The sequence below is a fragment of the Microcebus murinus genome, chromosome 24, assembly GCF_040939455.1.
Source record: "Microcebus murinus isolate Inina chromosome 24, M.murinus_Inina_mat1.0, whole genome shotgun sequence".
NCBI classification, from domain to species: Eukaryota; Metazoa; Chordata; class Mammalia; order Primates; family Cheirogaleidae; genus Microcebus; species Microcebus murinus.
This window is the reverse complement of record NC_134127.1, coordinates 394,684-413,044: the sequence shown is the minus strand read 5'-3', so window position 1 is coordinate 413,044 and position 18,361 is coordinate 394,684. Positions and strand designations below refer to the sequence as shown.

The 18,361-nt window shown below is 42.6% G+C and overlaps 2 protein-coding genes across 8 annotated transcripts in view; one reads left to right on the top strand and one right to left on the bottom strand.

Moving 5' to 3' along the window:
• Nucleotides 1-1,842: 1,842 nt before the first annotated feature.
• SMIM19 (small integral membrane protein 19) lies at nt 1,843-11,780 on the bottom strand. 3 transcript variants are annotated; one of them, XM_075997422.1, is made up of 4 exons: nt 11,638-11,780; nt 6,930-7,067; nt 5,366-5,490; nt 1,843-2,852 (listed from the first exon to the last, which is right to left on the bottom strand). In XM_075997422.1, exons 2-4 carry the CDS (start codon nt 7,061-7,063, stop codon nt 2,788-2,790), a joined length of 324 nt encoding a protein of 107 aa, XP_075853537.1. In that variant the 5' UTR covers nt 7,064-7,067; nt 11,638-11,780; the 3' UTR covers nt 1,843-2,787. The 3 variants fall into 3 exon arrangements, with proteins under 3 accessions (XP_075853537.1, XP_075853538.1, XP_012632839.1); XM_075997423.1 differs by lacking the exon at nt 11,638-11,780 and adding an exon at nt 11,502-11,606; XM_012777385.2 differs by lacking the exon at nt 11,638-11,780 and adding an exon at nt 11,262-11,312.
• SLC20A2 (solute carrier family 20 member 2) overlaps nt 11,009-18,361 on the top strand; it is a 102,517-nt gene continuing 95,164 nt past the window's right edge. For 2 of the 5 annotated variants that reach the window (XM_075997420.1, XM_075997414.1), the window contains exons 1-2: nt 11,666-11,805; nt 17,469-18,120. The gene's annotated coding sequence lies outside the window, so the exon portion shown is untranslated. Of the gene's footprint in view, nt 11,346-11,665; nt 11,806-12,160; nt 16,487-17,468; nt 18,121-18,361 lie in introns of those variants that run through there. The other 3 variants (XM_075997417.1, XM_075997419.1, XM_075997416.1) reach the window with 3 other exon arrangements.

The following is an 18,361-nucleotide window of genomic DNA, read 5'->3' as shown; positions in this document are numbered from 1 at the left end:
ACCCACCTATATAAATCTCCCTCATATTAATAAAGAGAGGGGGAGATGTTAGAGGCAAGGACCCTCAAAGACCCTCAACTCCCCTATGACTCGTCCTACGCATGGGCTTCACCCTGGAAAATTCCAGTTATAGCTCCGAGAAGAATGCATTCCATGACATGCTGACCACGGGATGCTCCAGGGAGTGCTGACTGCAATTGTTCCCGACCACCTGCCAGGTTGGAGATGAGTAACCAGTCACAAACAGCTTCGATACCGATAAGACGCTGATTGGGGCTGATTAACACAAACCCAAGACTCATCATCACCCCACTCTATTTTTCTGTTTCTACTTCCTTGTTTCTGTATGCTTATAAAACCTACTAAGAATCCAAGTAAAGTAGACCTTGACAACCCTTTGCTTGGTCTCGTTCCTTTCTCTCGCCCATCTCTTTCAGGCACGATCCCCCTTGACCCCACGAGTAACAGAAGATCCCGCGGGTCGGGACAACAGAGAATCTGTCTCTTAAAGAAAAAGAAAAAACCCTATCAAAGAGGATCACATACAGCTGGCACAGTGGATCTGGCCAGAACTGTTTACTAAGTGAATTACTTAGCTCTATACAATATTCTTTTGTCCCTTCTCCCCTTAATGCTATTTTCTATGTTAAGTTTATTCTTGTATCATCTTAGTACCTGAAACTATTTTTTAATCACTGCTATTTAACCTTATTTCTACTCACCACTTGAATATTCCTGACATTCCAAGGATTTCACCAGAAAGCCTGCATTTCATTTTCTGATGAATCATAAATAACTCAACCAGACACGGCATGAGGTCAACAGCAAACATCTGTGCCCTTTGAGGCTCACTTCTCCCCTGAGTGCAGCTGGCTGGCATCAGCTGAACATCCAGTTATTTAACACATCGAGCTGTGCACCAGTGGGGCTGACCAGTGCTCACTGCTGAGTATCTTATGCTTTAAAGAGGGAGGAAGAAACGAGGAAAAGGGATAACGTGAGTGCTAACTACTGGTTTACTGATCATTCTGCTTTGCTTCCAGGGAAAACAGTTCTGTTGACTCTTTGGTGGTTGCAGAGCAGATGGGGACAGCCCGTCAGAGCCATTGCAAAGCGTGGCTGCAGGGCTGCACCCTTCTCCCGGCTCAGCTGTGGATGTAGGGAAGAGACTTCAAAGCCGGCTTGTGCTGTTCCTGCCAGTGGGGTGTGTGTGATCCCCATTGGTCAGCTCTAAGGAAGAAAGGAGGAGGAAATTGTCCTCCCTCAGGGGCTGTTGCTCACCGGGTAATCTACCAGTTTGTAGTTATGACCGTCTCTATCTAGTGGACACAAAGAAAACAGTTTCATTGTGTGATTCATATTTATTTCTCTAAGTTATTTTTGCAAGTCATCTGAGATGGCCAGGTTTTGCAGTCTGTCCAGATTGTGCCACATGTCAGTGACAAGTAAACCACTCCTGCTCCTGATTAAATTCTCTGCTCATGGACATATTTAGTAGTTGTCCTAAGGCAAAGCAAAGTTTAAGAAGATTGTCCCTTGCTGCTCTGCTATCCTAGCTCATAATTGTAACAGGAACTGGCTACAATCCTTTAGTCAGTTTTTAATACTATGTATAGGCAGTGCAATCAAACTCCTTTGTGAGTTAAGAATTATTCCATTTGGTCAACAATTTACCTTGTACGATATTTTGAAATGAATACATTTTTGAATAATTAAAATTTTAAAGCAAATGCAATTTCCGTGATTTTATTTTGCCTAAACCTTAATTTTCATTTAAAATTTATATTCTTTAATTCCATAATAACAAAGGGAAAATGAAATAATACTTAAAAGGATTAACTCTTACAGTTAAGAATAGCTTTATTTCAAAAACTGATTCTTTGAGCTACATGGACAGTTAAACTTTCCTACCACCACCTGCAAGCTTTTATTTAAATAAACATGAAAAATTAGGAGAAAACATTTGTGTACAGTACAAAATGGGATAAGATATAAGGCTCTTTAGGAAAGCTTATTATGCTAAAAAAGCAGGATTTAGCAGACAGCCACATGAAACAGTGATGGTGATATGAGCAAGAGCTGCCAGCTCCAACACGGAGGTGTCTGCTCACCCAACAGCATGGCCCCAGCATGGCCTAAGGAGGAGCCATCTGGTGGAAGTGAAACTGGGAGATTAAAAACAAACAAACTCCTGGGAACATAATTAATGGGGGGAAAAATGCAGTTACAGAAAGCTTCTAAAATTAGCAGATGGGTATGCTTCACGATGTAGAATAGACAGGCTACAAGCAAAAACCATTAATTCAATTAAAGACTTGCTAGCAATAGTAATAACACAAATTCACCTGTATTGACATTACAGTTATCACAGAACAGAATCTTGGAGGAAGTTATTCCAATGGTTGAATTTTTGTTTTTTTAATTTTGCAAAATTTTCTCATCAAAGAGGCATAAGCTCCCGGATTCTCATTTCCCAAGCTGTATTTCTGTTTCTCACTGATTATATCCTGAAGAAATCAAAGGTCTTCACCAGGTAAAGTCACTGTCTCTGGTTCCTGTGTTCAGACCTCTCAAGCCATTTGTATCTGTGTAACAAATGACTTAGAGATGCAATTAAAATAAGCAAAATATAATGCAAAAAACTTGGAAAAAGTCACAAGTGAAATGCTTTTATGCAGGCCGAAGGTTTTTTTTTTTACAATGCTGTTCATGACTTAGTAGAAAGAATTAGGAGCTTCTGCCACGCTGTTTAACAACAATCACTTATGTTGCTCATTTTCTGGGGCTTCATTCCAAGGAGAGCTGCACACTGTCAGCTTGGTTCTGTGGCTGTTGACAGTCATATTTCCTTGCTATGAAAGAAAACCCAACAATAATAAGCAAAAGAAGAGATAAATTAATGAAATTGCAAAATAATTACTAGCTAACATCATTAAATCATAGTCAAGCCATGATTCTCAGTAAAGAATTAGTTTGGAATGAAGCAATTTTATGTCTTCCGAGGAAATTTATTATACTTAATGATCCTCTAGTTTCTCAACACTGCTGCACCCATTTTGATATGTTTATTATTATTATTTATGTATCATGATTATTCAGAACTTCAAAATATAGGGTAAACATTAATTAAGCTATTAAAATTAATGTTTTGTCATTTCCTTCTTTTTTACCCCCATTTCTACCTTAAGTTAATAATGCTTTTGTCCATGCTGTAAGGATTTTGATATATTTTAACTTATAAGCCTAACAGACTTATTATTGAACATCAATGTCAACAATATAAACCAGATCTGGAATTCTGTCTTCTTTTTGTACTTTTAAGAAATGTTTATTGAAGAAAAACTGTCTTAATCTGAAACTACAGAAAACACAGCAAATATCATTCACTGCTTAGCTTTAAAACTTTCAACCTCTTCTTTTAAGTCTTTACTAGCAAAGAAAGAGATATTATTTGTTTATGCTACTCAGGGTAGATCCAGATTTTTATGACCTAAAGAACTTTGGGGGTCCTCTTTAAGAAAAAGAATTTTGTTTGCTATTTCCTCTTGAGCTGCCAGGCTCTGTCAGGAGAAGATATGTCATGAACACTAAGAGTGACCGATTATGCTGGCATTCATTAAATGTGCAAACCCACAGGTGTACTCACTGTTTAAGCATAATGGCGCTTAAAGATGTCCACATCCTAATCCCCATAATCTGCTAACATGTTACCTCGCAGGGCAAAAGGGACTTTGAAGATGTGATTAGGTCTTGAGATGGGGAGATGACCCTGGATTATTTGGCCCAACATAATCACATGGTTCCTAAAAATCTTTTTTAAGAACTTTTCCTGGCTAAGTTCAGAGAGAGGATAGGCGAACATGGAAGAAGAGTCAGAAAGATGCAATGCTGCTGGCCTGGATGATGAGGAAGAGGCCATCAGCCAAGGAATATGGGCGGCCTTCAGAATCAACAAAAGGCAGGACATGGATTTTCCCACAGGCTCCAGAGAAATGGAACCTGCTGACCTCCTGGTGTTAGTCAGCCAGACTGCTGTAGAACTTCTAACCCACACAACTGTGAGACAATTCCTTGTTTTAAGCCACCAGATTTGTGGTAATTTGTTACAGCAGCAATAGAAAACCAACATGCTCTGCAAACATAAATTCTGATAAATTTTATGTCATTCCCATCAAAATGTTGAAAAAGAAAAAAGTTGTACAGTGGGTTTATAATTGCATCTGCTATATTATTAAGGATATTACTGACAGAGGATAACTTCTGTTTTGAGTAGGCATCAATAAAAACTTAATTCTTGGCCAGGCACAGTGACTCAGGCCTATAATCCTAGCACTCTGGGAGGCCGAGGCAGGCGGATTGCTCAAGGTCAGGAGTTCGAAACCAGCCTGAGCAAGAGCGAGACCCCGTCTCTACTATAAATAGAAAGAAATTAATTGGCCAACTAAAAATATATAGAAAAAATTAGCTGGGCATGGTGGCACCTGCGTGTAGTCCCAGCTACTCAGGAGGCTGAGGCAGGAGGATTGCTTGAGCCCAGGAGTTTCAGTTTGCTGTGAGCTAGGCTGATGCCAGGGCACTAACTCTAGCCTGAGCAACAAAGCAAGACTCTGTCTCAAAAAAAAAGAAACAAAAAAACTTAATTCTTACAATTTTCCATATAGAACTTCTGATTCTGTACTTTTTTAAATAATACTTAAATTTTTCAGATGATTTTTTTATTGTGGTAAAATATATATAACATAAAATTTGTAATTGTAACCATTTTTAAGTATATAGCTCAGTGGCATTATATACGTTCACATTGTTGTGTGACATCACCACCATCCATCCACAGAACTCTTTTCATCATCCCAAACTAAACTCTGGACCCATTAAACAGTAATCACCCACCTTCAGCCCCTGGCAACCACAACTCTACTTTCTGTTTCTTTGATTTGTCTCATACAAGAGAAATAATCCAATACATTTCCTCTTGTGACTGGCTTATTTAACTTAGCATATTGTCTTCAAGGTTCATTCAAGTTGTAGTATGTGTCTGAACATCCTTCTTTTTCAAGGCTGAATAGCATTCTATTGCATGCACCCCACTGTTTATCCATTCATCTGGTGAGGACACTTGGGTTTTTTCCACCTTTTGGCTATTGTGAATAATGCTGCTATGTTAAATTAAATTTCATCTCATTTGGAACTGGTCATGCATATGGTAAAAAATGCAAAAGGAACAAAAGTGTAAACATCTGAAAAGGGTGTTTATTTAGCATTTGCAAAAGGAACTAAGTTTTCATTACTATTTCTGATAACATTTAGCTGATTGAACTCCATTCCAGAAAATCTATTTCAAACATGCAGCACAGAGTATACTCACAAAGGGAATACATTTCCAGTTGTTGTCTTAAACGAATTTTGCTGATTGTGTCGTAAAAGTTGGGCTCTGACGAAGTTTCTTCTGTAGGTGGCACGCTGAATATCCTCATAATTTTCCTTTTATTCCTAAAACACAAAATCAGTGCAGTGCAGAACAAAGACTTCCATTAATGTCTATAGGACTGTATTATTCTCATGATCCCGGCAATAAGAAGTTATGTTAAAAGGTCTTAAATGACAATAAGCCCATCTTATTTTCTGTTTTGTCTCTGTGAGATGCTTCCTTGGCCCAAGTATTCTTTCTCTCACTAACAAGTGTGAAGCTGTACATATATAGCCACAGGCTGTGAGAAAAGAAAGTAGCCGAACACGTCCATTTAATACAAGAAAGCGAAGTTACCTCCATATGGTTTTCCTCAATCTCCCCAAAAGCCAAATATTGCATGGAAAAATGCACAAACATGAAAACATCTGATTTTTCCTCCCTCTCACCTCCTCCAGGTAAAGCTAAATTACTGGGTTAGAGAAGAAACTGGAGTTGACCAGACCTTAATTGTAGAAAATAATGAATAAACATATTTCTTAAATACAATAGCACAACCTTAGTGGGGAGATCTTTTTAAAATTAAGAACAGTGAAAAAAAAGAAACAATAACAGTGTGCCTATGTGGGGAGGAAGTGGAGGCTACCTGTAGAGAGGAGCTGCTGCCTGCCCGCGAACAGACCTGGATGGAAAGCACAGCCTCCTCTCACCCGCCCCTAGAGTTCAGGGGCTGCTGGGCCAGCGGCCAGAGCTCAGCCAGGAGGGCGGGCGGAGGTATCGGAAAGCAAGGGCAGCCTCAGAACCATTCCCTGGGCCAAATGTAAGTTATTTCTGGATTACTGTTAATAATTATTTTGAACTATTTAATTCCCTTTTTTTTTACCTTGGCTGAGGACACCCTGAAGCATATGGCTGTAATAAGCAACTCGGTCTAACTAATGCTGCTTTTCCTCTTCAAAACACCCCATGGAATTAAGGTAGGAAATATTTATCGAGGATTTATACTATGTGGGCACACCCAGAACTCAAAGGTGAAAAGCAGAAGACATTTTATGGAGCAGACAGGCAAATACTCAGGTAAGACTGACATGGTTTAGTAAGTGCTGTGACACAGACACACACAAGAGACAAGGAAAAGCTTAAAGTGACTGAAAGGAGATTTGCTGAATACATAGGAGTTGGTGTTTCCGCATTTCAGGGACTTGGGCCAAAAAAATGTGCTCATTGAAGGGTGACAATGAACCCAGGCTGGATGATGAAATTGGGCTGTATTAGAAATCACAGCACTGGGAGGTTAGAGCAGCTGGCCCAGTGGCTGAGAGCTGCACTTAAAGCCTTTGTCCCTGACAGCAACGGCGGTTTTAGGGCCCAACCTTGGTCACTGGTGCCTGAGGACAGACCAGAGCAGGAACAAATATTCTGATGAAATTACTTTTTATGTGTTCAATTCAGATTTTTTTAAAAAATGTGCAAAACTTATAATTGCAGTTTCTTAATTACCCTCGGAAACTAAAAAATTTACCTCTTGGCATACATAAAGAGCCCGAAGCTAACGAGGATAACTATCAAATAAACATTGGTGGCTTCGTTCCAGGCTTCGTGAACAGTGTAATCAATAGAGCCATCGTCTCCCATCACTCCGTAACCTCCGGCCATGGGGCTGTGAGAGAGAAGAGAAAGCAGGGTTCTTTCTGTTAACGGTGGTGTGACCGTCTGCAGAAGGGCTGGCACACATGTGGCCTGTTTGTGCATGGCCCATGAGCCACAACGGAGTTACATTTCTTAAATGTAATGTCTCAAACGGTCTTAAGTACAGACAGCCCTTCATATCCGTGGATTCTACATCCACAGATTCAACAAACCACAGATGGAAAATATTCAGGGCAAAACCAATAAAAAATAACAAGATGACAATTAAAAATACAAATTAAGAAAACATAACAACCAGTTACATAGTACTTAAACTATATTAGGTATTGTAAGTACTCTAGGGATGATTTAGAGTCCACAGACGATGCATGAAGGTCATAAGCAACTATTACGGCATTTTACATCAGGGACTTGAATGTGCACGGATCTTGGTGTCCTTAAGGGTCCCGCACCGAACCTCCAGACACCAATACCTACACCTTATAACATCCTTGATTATGCTTCACAGCCCATAAAACCTAAAATACTTACAACTTGGGATGAAAATATCACTAAAAGGACAAAGGCTTTTGGACAAAGGACAAATGTTATTGCCGTCCCCAAATTGTAACTATCACCCAGGTAAAAGCAAGAGAACACCTTAAACCACAGACTGAAACACCTGGCTGTATGTACTAGTAGAACAACACTGCACTTGCCACAACAGTGCAGCCTTGCAAAGATGTGATGGCCAGTACGAAGCTCACCCACAGGCCTCCAGACACCACCCGGAAACGGAAACATTTGGAGCTTTATCTGGTTTTGGCCTGTTAGCCAAATTTGGTTAAAAAAAAAAAAACTATGGGATGAAAAGTTACTTTTTGCTATTTACACAGCTGTGACTTCTACTCAAGGAAATGCATTCTTTGGACATTCCCACAGAAAGTAAGTGCTAATAGCAAGTGTATCAAACAGCAAGTAAAAGAGTAATGATTTCTTACTTGTGTTTGAGAAGTTAATTGAATTTTTCCTTAAAGACAAAGTTCCTCCCTTGTGTTGGACATAAAAGGTAAGTCTAAGGAAAATGACCTAATAACAACTGAAAGAAATTGAGAAGTGTCTTAGACACTCTATAAAAAGGAGAAAAACTGAACAAATGATAGGTGATTAACGGTACTGTAGTTTCTAAAAATAAGAGTTATTGTCTAATACCAAGAAAAAGAGTATCTGGAATGTCTAAGAAGTTGTTTTGCATTTTTCTTCTAGGCTGCCTAAAATAATAAAGGCATTGCAGAAATTCTTCCACCAAAATACCTTGCAGTCCAGCCTGTAAGATTTGACTCAGTTAATAAAAATGTATTGAGGACAGAGTCTGCCCTTTTTCTTCTACTTGCCTCTGTATAAAATGAATGAAATTTCAGCAGAGGTCTGGCTCCTAACTCACGTGGAGTGTTTCCCCCTTTCTGACAACTGGTGTTTGTCAGATGTCTGGGGACATACTGTACTCATCTAGAATAAAGTGAATATCATGAAAAGCCAGAAGCTTACTCTTTGCACTGAGGGCAGGAATAATTTCTCTAAAATATCCATTGTTATCTGATGAATATAAAGATTGGTCTTGTGAAAATTAGCCAGGGAACAATAAAAACTTAAATTATAAAAATTTATAGCCCGGCGTGGTGGCTCACGCCTGTAATCCTAGCTCTCTGGGAGGCCGAGACGGGCGGATTGCTCAAGGTCAGGAGTTCGAAACCAGCCTGAGCAAGAGCGAGACCTCGTCTCTACTATAAATAGAAAGAAATTAATTGACCAACTAATATATATAGAAAAAATTAGCCGGGCATGGTGGCGCATGCCTGTAGTCCCAGCTACTCAGGAGGCTGAGGCAGGAGGATCGCTTGAGCCCAGGAGTTTGAGGTTGCTGTGAGCTAGGCTGACGCCATGGCACTCACTCTAGCCTGGGCAACAAGTGAGACGCTGTCTCAAAAAAAAAAAAAAAAGAAAAAATTTATAGATGCAAGATCAAAATGTTCTTTAAACACCATACTATACTCAATTTCTAGATATTAAAGACAGGCTATGGAGGTTTTTGTTTTGTTTTGAGAGTTGGGAGGTACAGGTGATATTGAGCATGTTCACAGTTTCAATTCTTTTGTTTTTAGACAGAGTCTCACTCTCTTGCCCGGGCTAGAGTGCCATGGGATCAGCCTAGCTCACAGCAACCTCAAACTCCTGGGCTCAAGTGATCCTCCTGCCTTAGACTCCTGAGTAGCTGGGACTACGGGCATGCACCACCACGCCCTGCTAATTTTTTTCTATGTATTTTTAGTTGGCCAATTAATTTCTTTCTATTTTTAGTAGAGATGGGGTCTTCCTCTTGCTCAGGCTGGTCTTGAACTCCTGACCTTAAGTGATCCACCTGCCTTAGCCTCTCAGAGTGCTAGGATTACAGGCATGAGCCACTGCGCCTGGCCAACAGTTTCAATTCTTATTCCTTAAAACTAAAATCGAGTTCCTCTGAATGTAATATTATGATTTATAGTAAGTAATCAGCCTACTTTAGAGATGAAAACTTTTGGAAGACCAGACACTATAATTGGCTTTATGATTTACGGAATCTCAAACTGTTAGTACCAAAATGTAAAATAGCAACAACCACTGCATTTGGTAAAAAAAGGTGACTTTATGTGTCTGATTTGTGATACTGCAGAAGGCCCAGGATAATTATGCAGCAAGGGTGGTAGCTTTCAGGATTGGGAGTGACTAACAAATTGGGGAAGAAAAAGAGAACAATATATAGCAATGGCCAATAGAACATTTCACAGGTGTCATTTACCTGAAAAATTACAAAAGTCTTTGTGACCTGTTTTCTAATGACTAAACAGATTTGAACCAGGTTAATTTCTTGCTTCAATTTTTTCACACAATTTTATGTATGTGCCAATCAATAAATGGTATATGCCTACCCAGAGCTTGACTTCCTGCTGCCCCAAATATGCCAGTCTTTAATTATGTTTACATAAGTATTTCTAATTACTGTTGACCCCAATGGTAAAATTTTAACGTGAATTATACAACATACATTATACAACATCATTGGCATGCAATGACACCACTATCCCATGACTCCAGGGACATGCACTTTGAGTTATTTTTAGTAGTGTAGTTGTGAAAGGTTTGCACTGAGGCTAGGCCTTTCCTGCCCAGTCCTCAATTAGAGCCAATGGCATGCCTCTGTAAGATGCCAGGAGTAAGGAATGATCTAGAGTCATAGTACAGACCCATGGCCCACATGTGGCCTGAACCATGACCCTGGCCTCTCCTCCCCGGCAAGCCACAGTGTATTAAAGTGTACACACATATACCTGTTGCCACACATATACCTGTTGCGTGGTTACTGCACACCCCCACCACCTTCCTCTAGAGTCTAAAGCAAACTGCCCAGGGATATTACAATGGATCATTCCTGGCAAGTTAATGATTCAGCAAGATTATCAATATACCCAGTCATGCGCTTGAAATGTCACTCAGGGCTCTTTTGAGAAAACTGACCTTCCCCCCACCACCCCATTTTTCCTGTAATATAATGCTTGAGCTACTTCAGTTAGAAGATGCATGAGCATGAGCTGAATTAAGTCCCAAGTAAATATGAGTATTCGGAGATAAAGTTACCAAAATATGACAAGGAGTTGGTTTTAGGTTGAGAACTTTGCTAGGGATCACATCACCGCACACCCTAAGTTTTTTTAAAAATCGGTGTCCTGATTTGGGGTTCCTGATCCCACGTCTAGGTGCGCCCGCAATTGAGCATGCTGAGCGTGCCTTGGATGTTATCATTTTTTGCCTCCCAACTGGAACCTTGTTATTTTTTGATGCAAATTCAGATCTGAAACACTTAACTCCCCAAGTCCCTTACGAGGACGAAACGCACTGCATAATAAACAAACAGGACTATTTCTCTCGGCCCTGTGAAAACACTGAAGGTTTGGGTCCTGAAGCAGAAGGGCACGAGCCAACAGGCCTGCTGCACCCAGCACGACGACGGGGGCGACCGCATCTGAGGTCTCCTCTTGGGGGTCCCCACATTCACCGAACTTCCACGGCCGCCCTCCCCCCGGGAGGCACTACAGCTCCAGGTCTCAGAAGAAACGGGGGTGGCGGCTGTGGTTACATAACCTGCCCAGAGTCACACGGGCCGGGGTGGAGGAGCCGGGCTGTCACACACCTCTCGCCTCCCAACCTGAACTCTTCGGCCGCGACCCCGGTCTTGCGAGACCTGCTCCTCCCGGAAGGAAATCACGCCGAGCGGGTACACAGCGTGATCCTGTCAGGCTGCGCGTGGCTCAACCCTAAAAACGCGCCCGCGGACGCCCGGCCACCCCGGGGCCGCCCCGCGCCGGGATGGGCTTTGCGGCCCTCCGCCCGCGCGTCCCCACGCACCGCCCCGCGCCGCCCGCCCGCCTGCCTCAGCAGGGCTCCGGCGCGGCCGGGCCGGGGGCGCCGACCCTCCCCTTGCCCGCGCCCGGGGCGGGGCGGGGCGGCGCGGGGGCGGGGCCGGTGACGCGGCCGCCGGCCGGGAGGCGCGGGCGCGGGCCACTCACGCTGCTCGCTCCGAGGGCGCCCGCGGCCGCCGCTGCTCCGCTCCCGGGCGCTTTTCCCCGGCGTCGGGGCCGGGGGAGCGCGGGAACCGGGACCGAGCGGACCCGGACGACCTCTGCCTGCGTCACTTCCTGCCGGCCCGTCGGTTTCCGGATGAGACGAGGAACCAGGTCTTTTTTTTTTTTTTTTTTTTTCTCCCTCCCCTGCCCCTTCCCCTTTTCAGTTTTTGAACCCGACAGACGCGGCGACAGCCCCCGGTGCCGCCCCCCGGGCGCGTGAGTGGAGCCCGGCTCCCTTCCCCACAGCCGCGCCGCGCCACCGCCGCGCCCCGCACGGCCCCGCGCGCGCCGCCCTGCGCGAGCCCCGCCGGGAGTAGGGGCCGGGGGCGCGGGCTCGGCTCCGCGCCCCGCGGCGCACGTGGACCTGGCCGCCGGGCGACGGGCGGGCCTCGGCGGGGAGGGGCGGGGGCGCCGTCCCGCGCCGCTGGGGGCCGCGGCGGGCACCGGGCCGCTCCTCCGTCGCCGCCGGGCGAGGGCTGCCCGTGGTGTTCGCGCGCGCTCTCCTCCACACGGTCGCGGCGTCCTCCCTGTCACGGCGTGTGGCGCGCGGCCGAGTCCGCGGTGCGAAGGCTGGATGCGGCCGGGCGCTCGCGTGGCTTTGTCGGCTTAAGGGCTTTGGGGCGTTCCGCGTGGGTGTGGGGCTCGGGGAGGGTGACTTAGAAAGAAGCGTTTTCCAGCTTGAGACGGGCAGCGAGTTTATGTTGGGGTTTGAGCGTCGGTGTTGAAGCGGTCGGATTTCAGCGGTTGGTGCAGCCTCGCCAATAAATGCCCCCTTGCCCACGTGCTTGATTGAGGTCTTTTTTTACTCTTCGCTTTGAGCAAGTTCTTCTCCAGGATCAGCCGACTGCTAACCATAAGTCATGCTAGACCGTGTGGAGGTTGTAGTCTTAATTGACAAGCAGAGATAAACACTAACATTTAACACTTAAGTTTCCCATCCCTTGTGGGCCATCTGTCAGAATTAAACCCACCGTTGTCTAGAATGAGACCATTGCTTGGTACACTAGTATACTACCTTTATGTATAGTATTTATATGTTTACGGATATGCACATAGCCATATATACATATAATTTTATAGCCATCTGGTTTGACTCTAAGGTTGGAAAATTAAGAACAGTAATAAGCTATGCCGAGTAATGTTTGTTTGCCAGGCCTCTGCCGAATGGTCTACATGTTTTATCTCATTTAATCTTCAGGAGTAAACTTTTCGCATAAGCATAGGTTGCTCAAAAATTAGTTGAATACATGAGTTTGATTTGAATGTGTCCAAATGTGGAACCTGTACATTAGATACTTGTTTTTGCTTTTGTAAAAGAAGGGTGTTGGTAATATAAAATGACCCATAAAGTAAATCAATGTGTTTTTTTTTTTTTTTTTCAAATCTAGAGATGGCTTTAAAAATTCATAGAACTGCAGTTAGTCCCTTTTTTTGGGTACTGAATAGGTTCCAAAGCTCTGCGTCTCTTACGTATCCTAGTTTTGGTTACATAACATTGTCACCAAATAAACAGACTATGAAAGTAACTATTGGGGAAGCCGTAATGGCCCATTCTTAAGTGGCCCCTTATCCATATTTAATTTCTTAGTGACATTCCTAATTAAGGATAAACAAATGACATAATGAAATAAGACTAGTTTTTCAGTATTAAACTAAGGAAATAAAAACAATGGGCTGGCTATTACTTTTGATGAATCTAGCACAATTTCACAAAGCATATGAAGGAAGGATGTTCGATTATTTATATTTTCCTAGGTAGTGAAAGTTTTGTGTGCCCAATTTTTTAGTGTGCCTTTAAATATCTTCAATGTATGTTTACTACTGAGTTCAGTACTCATGCATTAAGAAATTAAGTTTTTGATTGGATTTAATTAAGTAGTTTTGGCTGCCGTAATCAATAAGTTTATTTTGGCTATGTTTCCAAAGATACAATTTAATGATTTATATAGGCATAGCAGTTCCAATTAATATTGATTCTGAGATGAGGGTGGGGCCTGACAGTTTGCACCTTGTTAGAGTAGAAACAATTGAATGGACTAGAAAGAATGACGAAAAGTACTTGGAGGTGTGTCTTTGTGATTAAAGGTTATTGGAACTTACCTAAGATTCTAGTGGTCTGTCTTTGGGAAGAGAAAAAGATTGAGAATGCTTTGCCAGTTGGTATTTATGTGAGGGTTTCTTTACCTAAAGGCATTCTCTGGGGAGGGAATGAGTGGAGAGTTGTCATCAGTAGAAGGAGCTTAGAAGTAAAAGATGCACATCTGTTTTCTTTTGGAGTTAATAGAATGGTCTCATAGTGACTGATTCCTGCCTCCAGGTGCATCTTCAAGCACTTATCAACTCCGATGTTTGTGGTGGTTGCTGGTAGATAAAGAGGGGAAAGGTAGGGAATGGGGAGGTGGGGAGCAAAGCATTATTAGGCTTTCGTTTGGGCAAAATTAAGGAACTGCACGTCCACAGGCCTCTGTCATAAAAACCATTCCAATAATATTGAGTGTATATGTTTGTAAATCTCTTATTTGTATCAAGAAATATTGAGAATGTCCCTTAATGTGCTTTATAAACAATGGAACAGACTTAGAAAATGGTATATTCCAATACATGAATATTATCGAACTTTTCATAACATTCATAGCAGCCATTTCTGCATGTTTGTCACTATTGGAAAGCCATAGTGGCTATAATAACAGCATTATCTCCTGTCTGTAAAGCATTTAAGTGACGTTATATTTCCTGTAATAGGAAGACAGACCCTTCTCATTCCTCACTTTGAAAAGTGGCTTTCATATGGTGTGCCCATTAAGCTCCCTGAGTGCAGGGACTTTTCTGGTCTCAGCTCATTGTCTTTTCCCCTGGGCCTAGAACAGAGCCTGGCATATGGAAGATGCTCAGTAAATATTTGCTGAGTGACCAGTACCTTGAAATCTTCTCTTTCCACTAGTGAAGACCTCACCTGCCCTAAGGTGCAGGGCTACTCCAGCCTGACCTTTCCAGAGTCTGCAGCTCACCATGAGCTCTTGGACTGTGAGCTGTTTATACCATACTCTTTGGCATTTAATGTTTTATCGCTTTATATTATCATGTAAGTGTTCCACGTATTTTTTTTCCTCCAACCAAAATATAAGCTCCTTGAGGCCAGGGGATATATGCTTATATAATACTATTCTTGAGAACTGCCTTGGTATCCAGTATAATATGTATACAGAGTATGTTCATATTTATCTATTGAGTGAATGTTACATACCATGGGGACACATCAGAGATACCTAAAATAGTAGATAAAGTTTAGTTGGGCAAACCTAGTGTGTACTTGTGAAACAGTATGAGAGTTTAGGCAGGGGTCCTCAAACTACAGCCCGCGGGCCACATGCGGCCCGCCGAGGACATTTATCCGGCCCACCAGGTGTTTTTGCTGCCACTGCCTGTCCTGCTTAGCAGCCGACTCGTCCTGGGCCCACAGGATGCATGTGTGGAATGTGCGCCACATTCTCCAAAGGTCTGAGGGACAGTGAGCTGGCCCCGTTTAAAAAGTTTGAGGACCCCCGGTTTAGAGCTAAACAAAACAATAAGAGCAGACATTTATGTAGTGCTTAAAATGTGAATCTCACAACAATCCTTTGAAATAGGTACGTTTATCTCGTTTTTTTTTCCAAGGTGGAAATGGAGGCACAGCAAAGTAATTAAGTCAAGTCTTGCCCAAGGTCATGCCTCAAGTAAAAAGTAGGCAGTCTGACTCCAGAGTCAGTGTGGTTTCTCTGGGAAGTTTAACTTTATATTCCAAGGCCAATCTAGACATTTGCTCTACTTTCACAGCGGTAAAAGATGCTCTTTTTAAAATTTCAAAGTAGCATAAAAGATTGCAATGACTCTGAGCTTCAGAAACAGTGCTGGATTTTCTAGATAGAAGAGGTCAATGATGAAATAGTTAAGGGGATACTGTATATTGAAATGAATAAAGACGGGAGGAGGGATGGTGGGACGCACTGAATTCTGAATCTCAAGGTTCTTTTTATAGATGTTGAATTCTAAGATAATGACTCACCAGGACATAGGACAATGATTGTTTAAGTTACTAATTTAATGTCATAAAACTTACACCCAATGAAATAATATTGAATGGCACGATATATTAATGCATATTTTTTAAACGCTTACTAGATTTGAAACCCTAGTGGTAGTAGGGTGTTCAGTAACACCCACATTACCATACTCATTACCATAACTCCTACATTACCATACTCATTACCATAACTCCCACATTACCATACTCATTACCATAACTCCCACAATTACCATAACATGGGTGTTATTGCAGGTTTCCTGTGCACTTCTGTCCATTTGCTTTGTCCTTTTGTGGAATCTCGCTCCACTTTTTCAGCTCGTACTAGGCAGTAGAGAACACTGTTGGGACCAGAAGGCCTCTTCGAACCAAGTAATATTTTTTGGCGGGAAAAAAAAAAGTAAAATCGTGTGGTCAGTTTTGTGATAAACCTGGAATAAAGTCAGTTTGAGGCTGTGTAGAATTAGACGAGGGCCTGCAAACAGATCCCAGCAGGATGAAGAACGGTGGCATTCTCTGAGAGCCTAATTATGTGTGTCCCGTTTTTTGGGAGTTGACAGTATTCTTTTGGAGACATCAGGCATGAACAGAGTCACTGAATCTAAACGGCCCCCAGATAGGGGAGCTGGGTGTCACCACCCCTGAGGTCCAGGAATCAGAGGAGGAAGTGCCCTCACAGGAAGTGCGGGCTGCGAGCCTGGTCAGCAGCCGGGGAGGACACGCTCTTTGCAGGTACAGTATTCTGTGTTACCGGTCGGTCTCTCCTAGGAAGAATGACACGTCAGTCTATACTGAAGTGTTTATCCGATTGGCACGTTAGCCCTAGTCTTAATTTTAGTCTCTTCCCTGAATGAGAGGCTTTTAGGAGAAGAGAAAATGATACGCTGATTCGTTTACTTTAAGCCTCTCAAGCTAGGTAATTTAATGAAATCTCCACTACCCTCAATTTATGAATTTTAGGGTTGGAGAGCAGGATTCTGAACGTGATCTAGTTCTTTAACCAGGAATGTACATCAGAACGACCCAGGCTTTATCCCGTGTCTTCACTTAACCTCAGAGGTGCAGATTCGGTAGAGTTGCTGGAGCAGGGCCTGGGTGTCTGTGTTTTAAACCATCTTCAAGTGATTCTGGTGCCACTTGTGCTATAAGAAGAACCAGCCTTGTGTTTCATATATAAGAAAGCCAGGGCAAAGGGAAATGACTTGCCTAGAGTTGGTTCAGTGGTACCAAGATTTTATCACCAAATAATACACAATTTCAGAATTTTATGGCTAGAAGATGTTTTCCAGGTCATCAGTTTAGGAACTCATTTTATAGCTGAATATAAATCATGCTTGTTGATACCATTCTGAGTAAGGTATGAATGCAGAGAAACTGGTTTGTTTGTTTGTTTTCCACAAAGTCTGTCTTTTATTCTGGCCATAATAAAGATTTAAAAGCCAGTCACCAGAATTTTTATACAATTTTAACTGATGCTTTTTATTAATTTCAGCAACTGTCAATTATTTGCCATACTTTTATTGTATATCCTGTGGTCCCCTTTTTGATTTTTTTTAAAAAAAATATTGATACTTAAAGCTGACATAAACATTAATATTTCTTATTTGAATTACTTAGTTTTCAGTCTTAGCTAAAATATAATAGAGTGAAAATTTGCACTGCATTATTAGGGCTTTTTTTAATCTCGTTGATTTTTAACTTTTCTTCTTTTAAGGCATCTTACCTTGGAAACAGCACGCTTGGCTTCCATGTCATCTTTGAATGTGAGGTAGTCCTAGTTTCAGCACGTCCCCAGTACAGACCAGCGGGCAGGCTCGTTCCTTCAAGGCGTCTCTGTGAAGCCTGTGGAGTGGCAGCCGTTCCGGAAGTGAATGATAAAGTGGCAGCCGCCTGTGAGTGGGCTGCATGGCCAAATGACTCATGAAGATCTTCAAGGAAGAATGGTGAAAAACTGAAGAAAAAGGACATCCCTGAAGTAACTGCAGTGCCATCTAGGACTTTTGAGCAGCTGAAAGAAGATAGTTCTGAGAATGTGAATGACCAGGACTCTAGCATGTTTCTGTGCCTGTTTCTTACACTGTCTTTGTTAAGCCGTCCACTTTTGTGTGTGGTGTTTGAGTTATTTTCCAGTACTGCGGTAGCTGGCAATCTACTTACGATCAGAGTCTTATTCTGTATGGAACAGCCGTGGGACAAGAAATAGGAACAATTCACTGGGATGTTGGTTCCCAGAAATGGACTTTCCCCGAGCATTACCAGAGGGTGTGGCGTGTGGGTGAATGGCTTCCTCCTCCTGGCGTGCTGCTGCTCCTTGAAGTTCATCGTGCCTTTGGTCTCATCTTCCTCTATCTGCTCTCAGCCTCTGTGTATGCCTACTTTTTTTGGAACAATTTCTTCACACTGATGATCTGATTACTGTATTTTTCCAGTTTACTTTTATTTTTTTAATATACGGGGTCTCACGGTGCTCAGGCTGGTGTCGAACCCCTAGCTGCAGCTATCTTTCCACCTCGGCCTCCCAGAAAGCTTAGGATTACAGGCGTGAGCCACCGTGCCTGGCCTTTTTGCAGTTTAAAAATAAGAATTATATCTTCATAAATAGGCCTT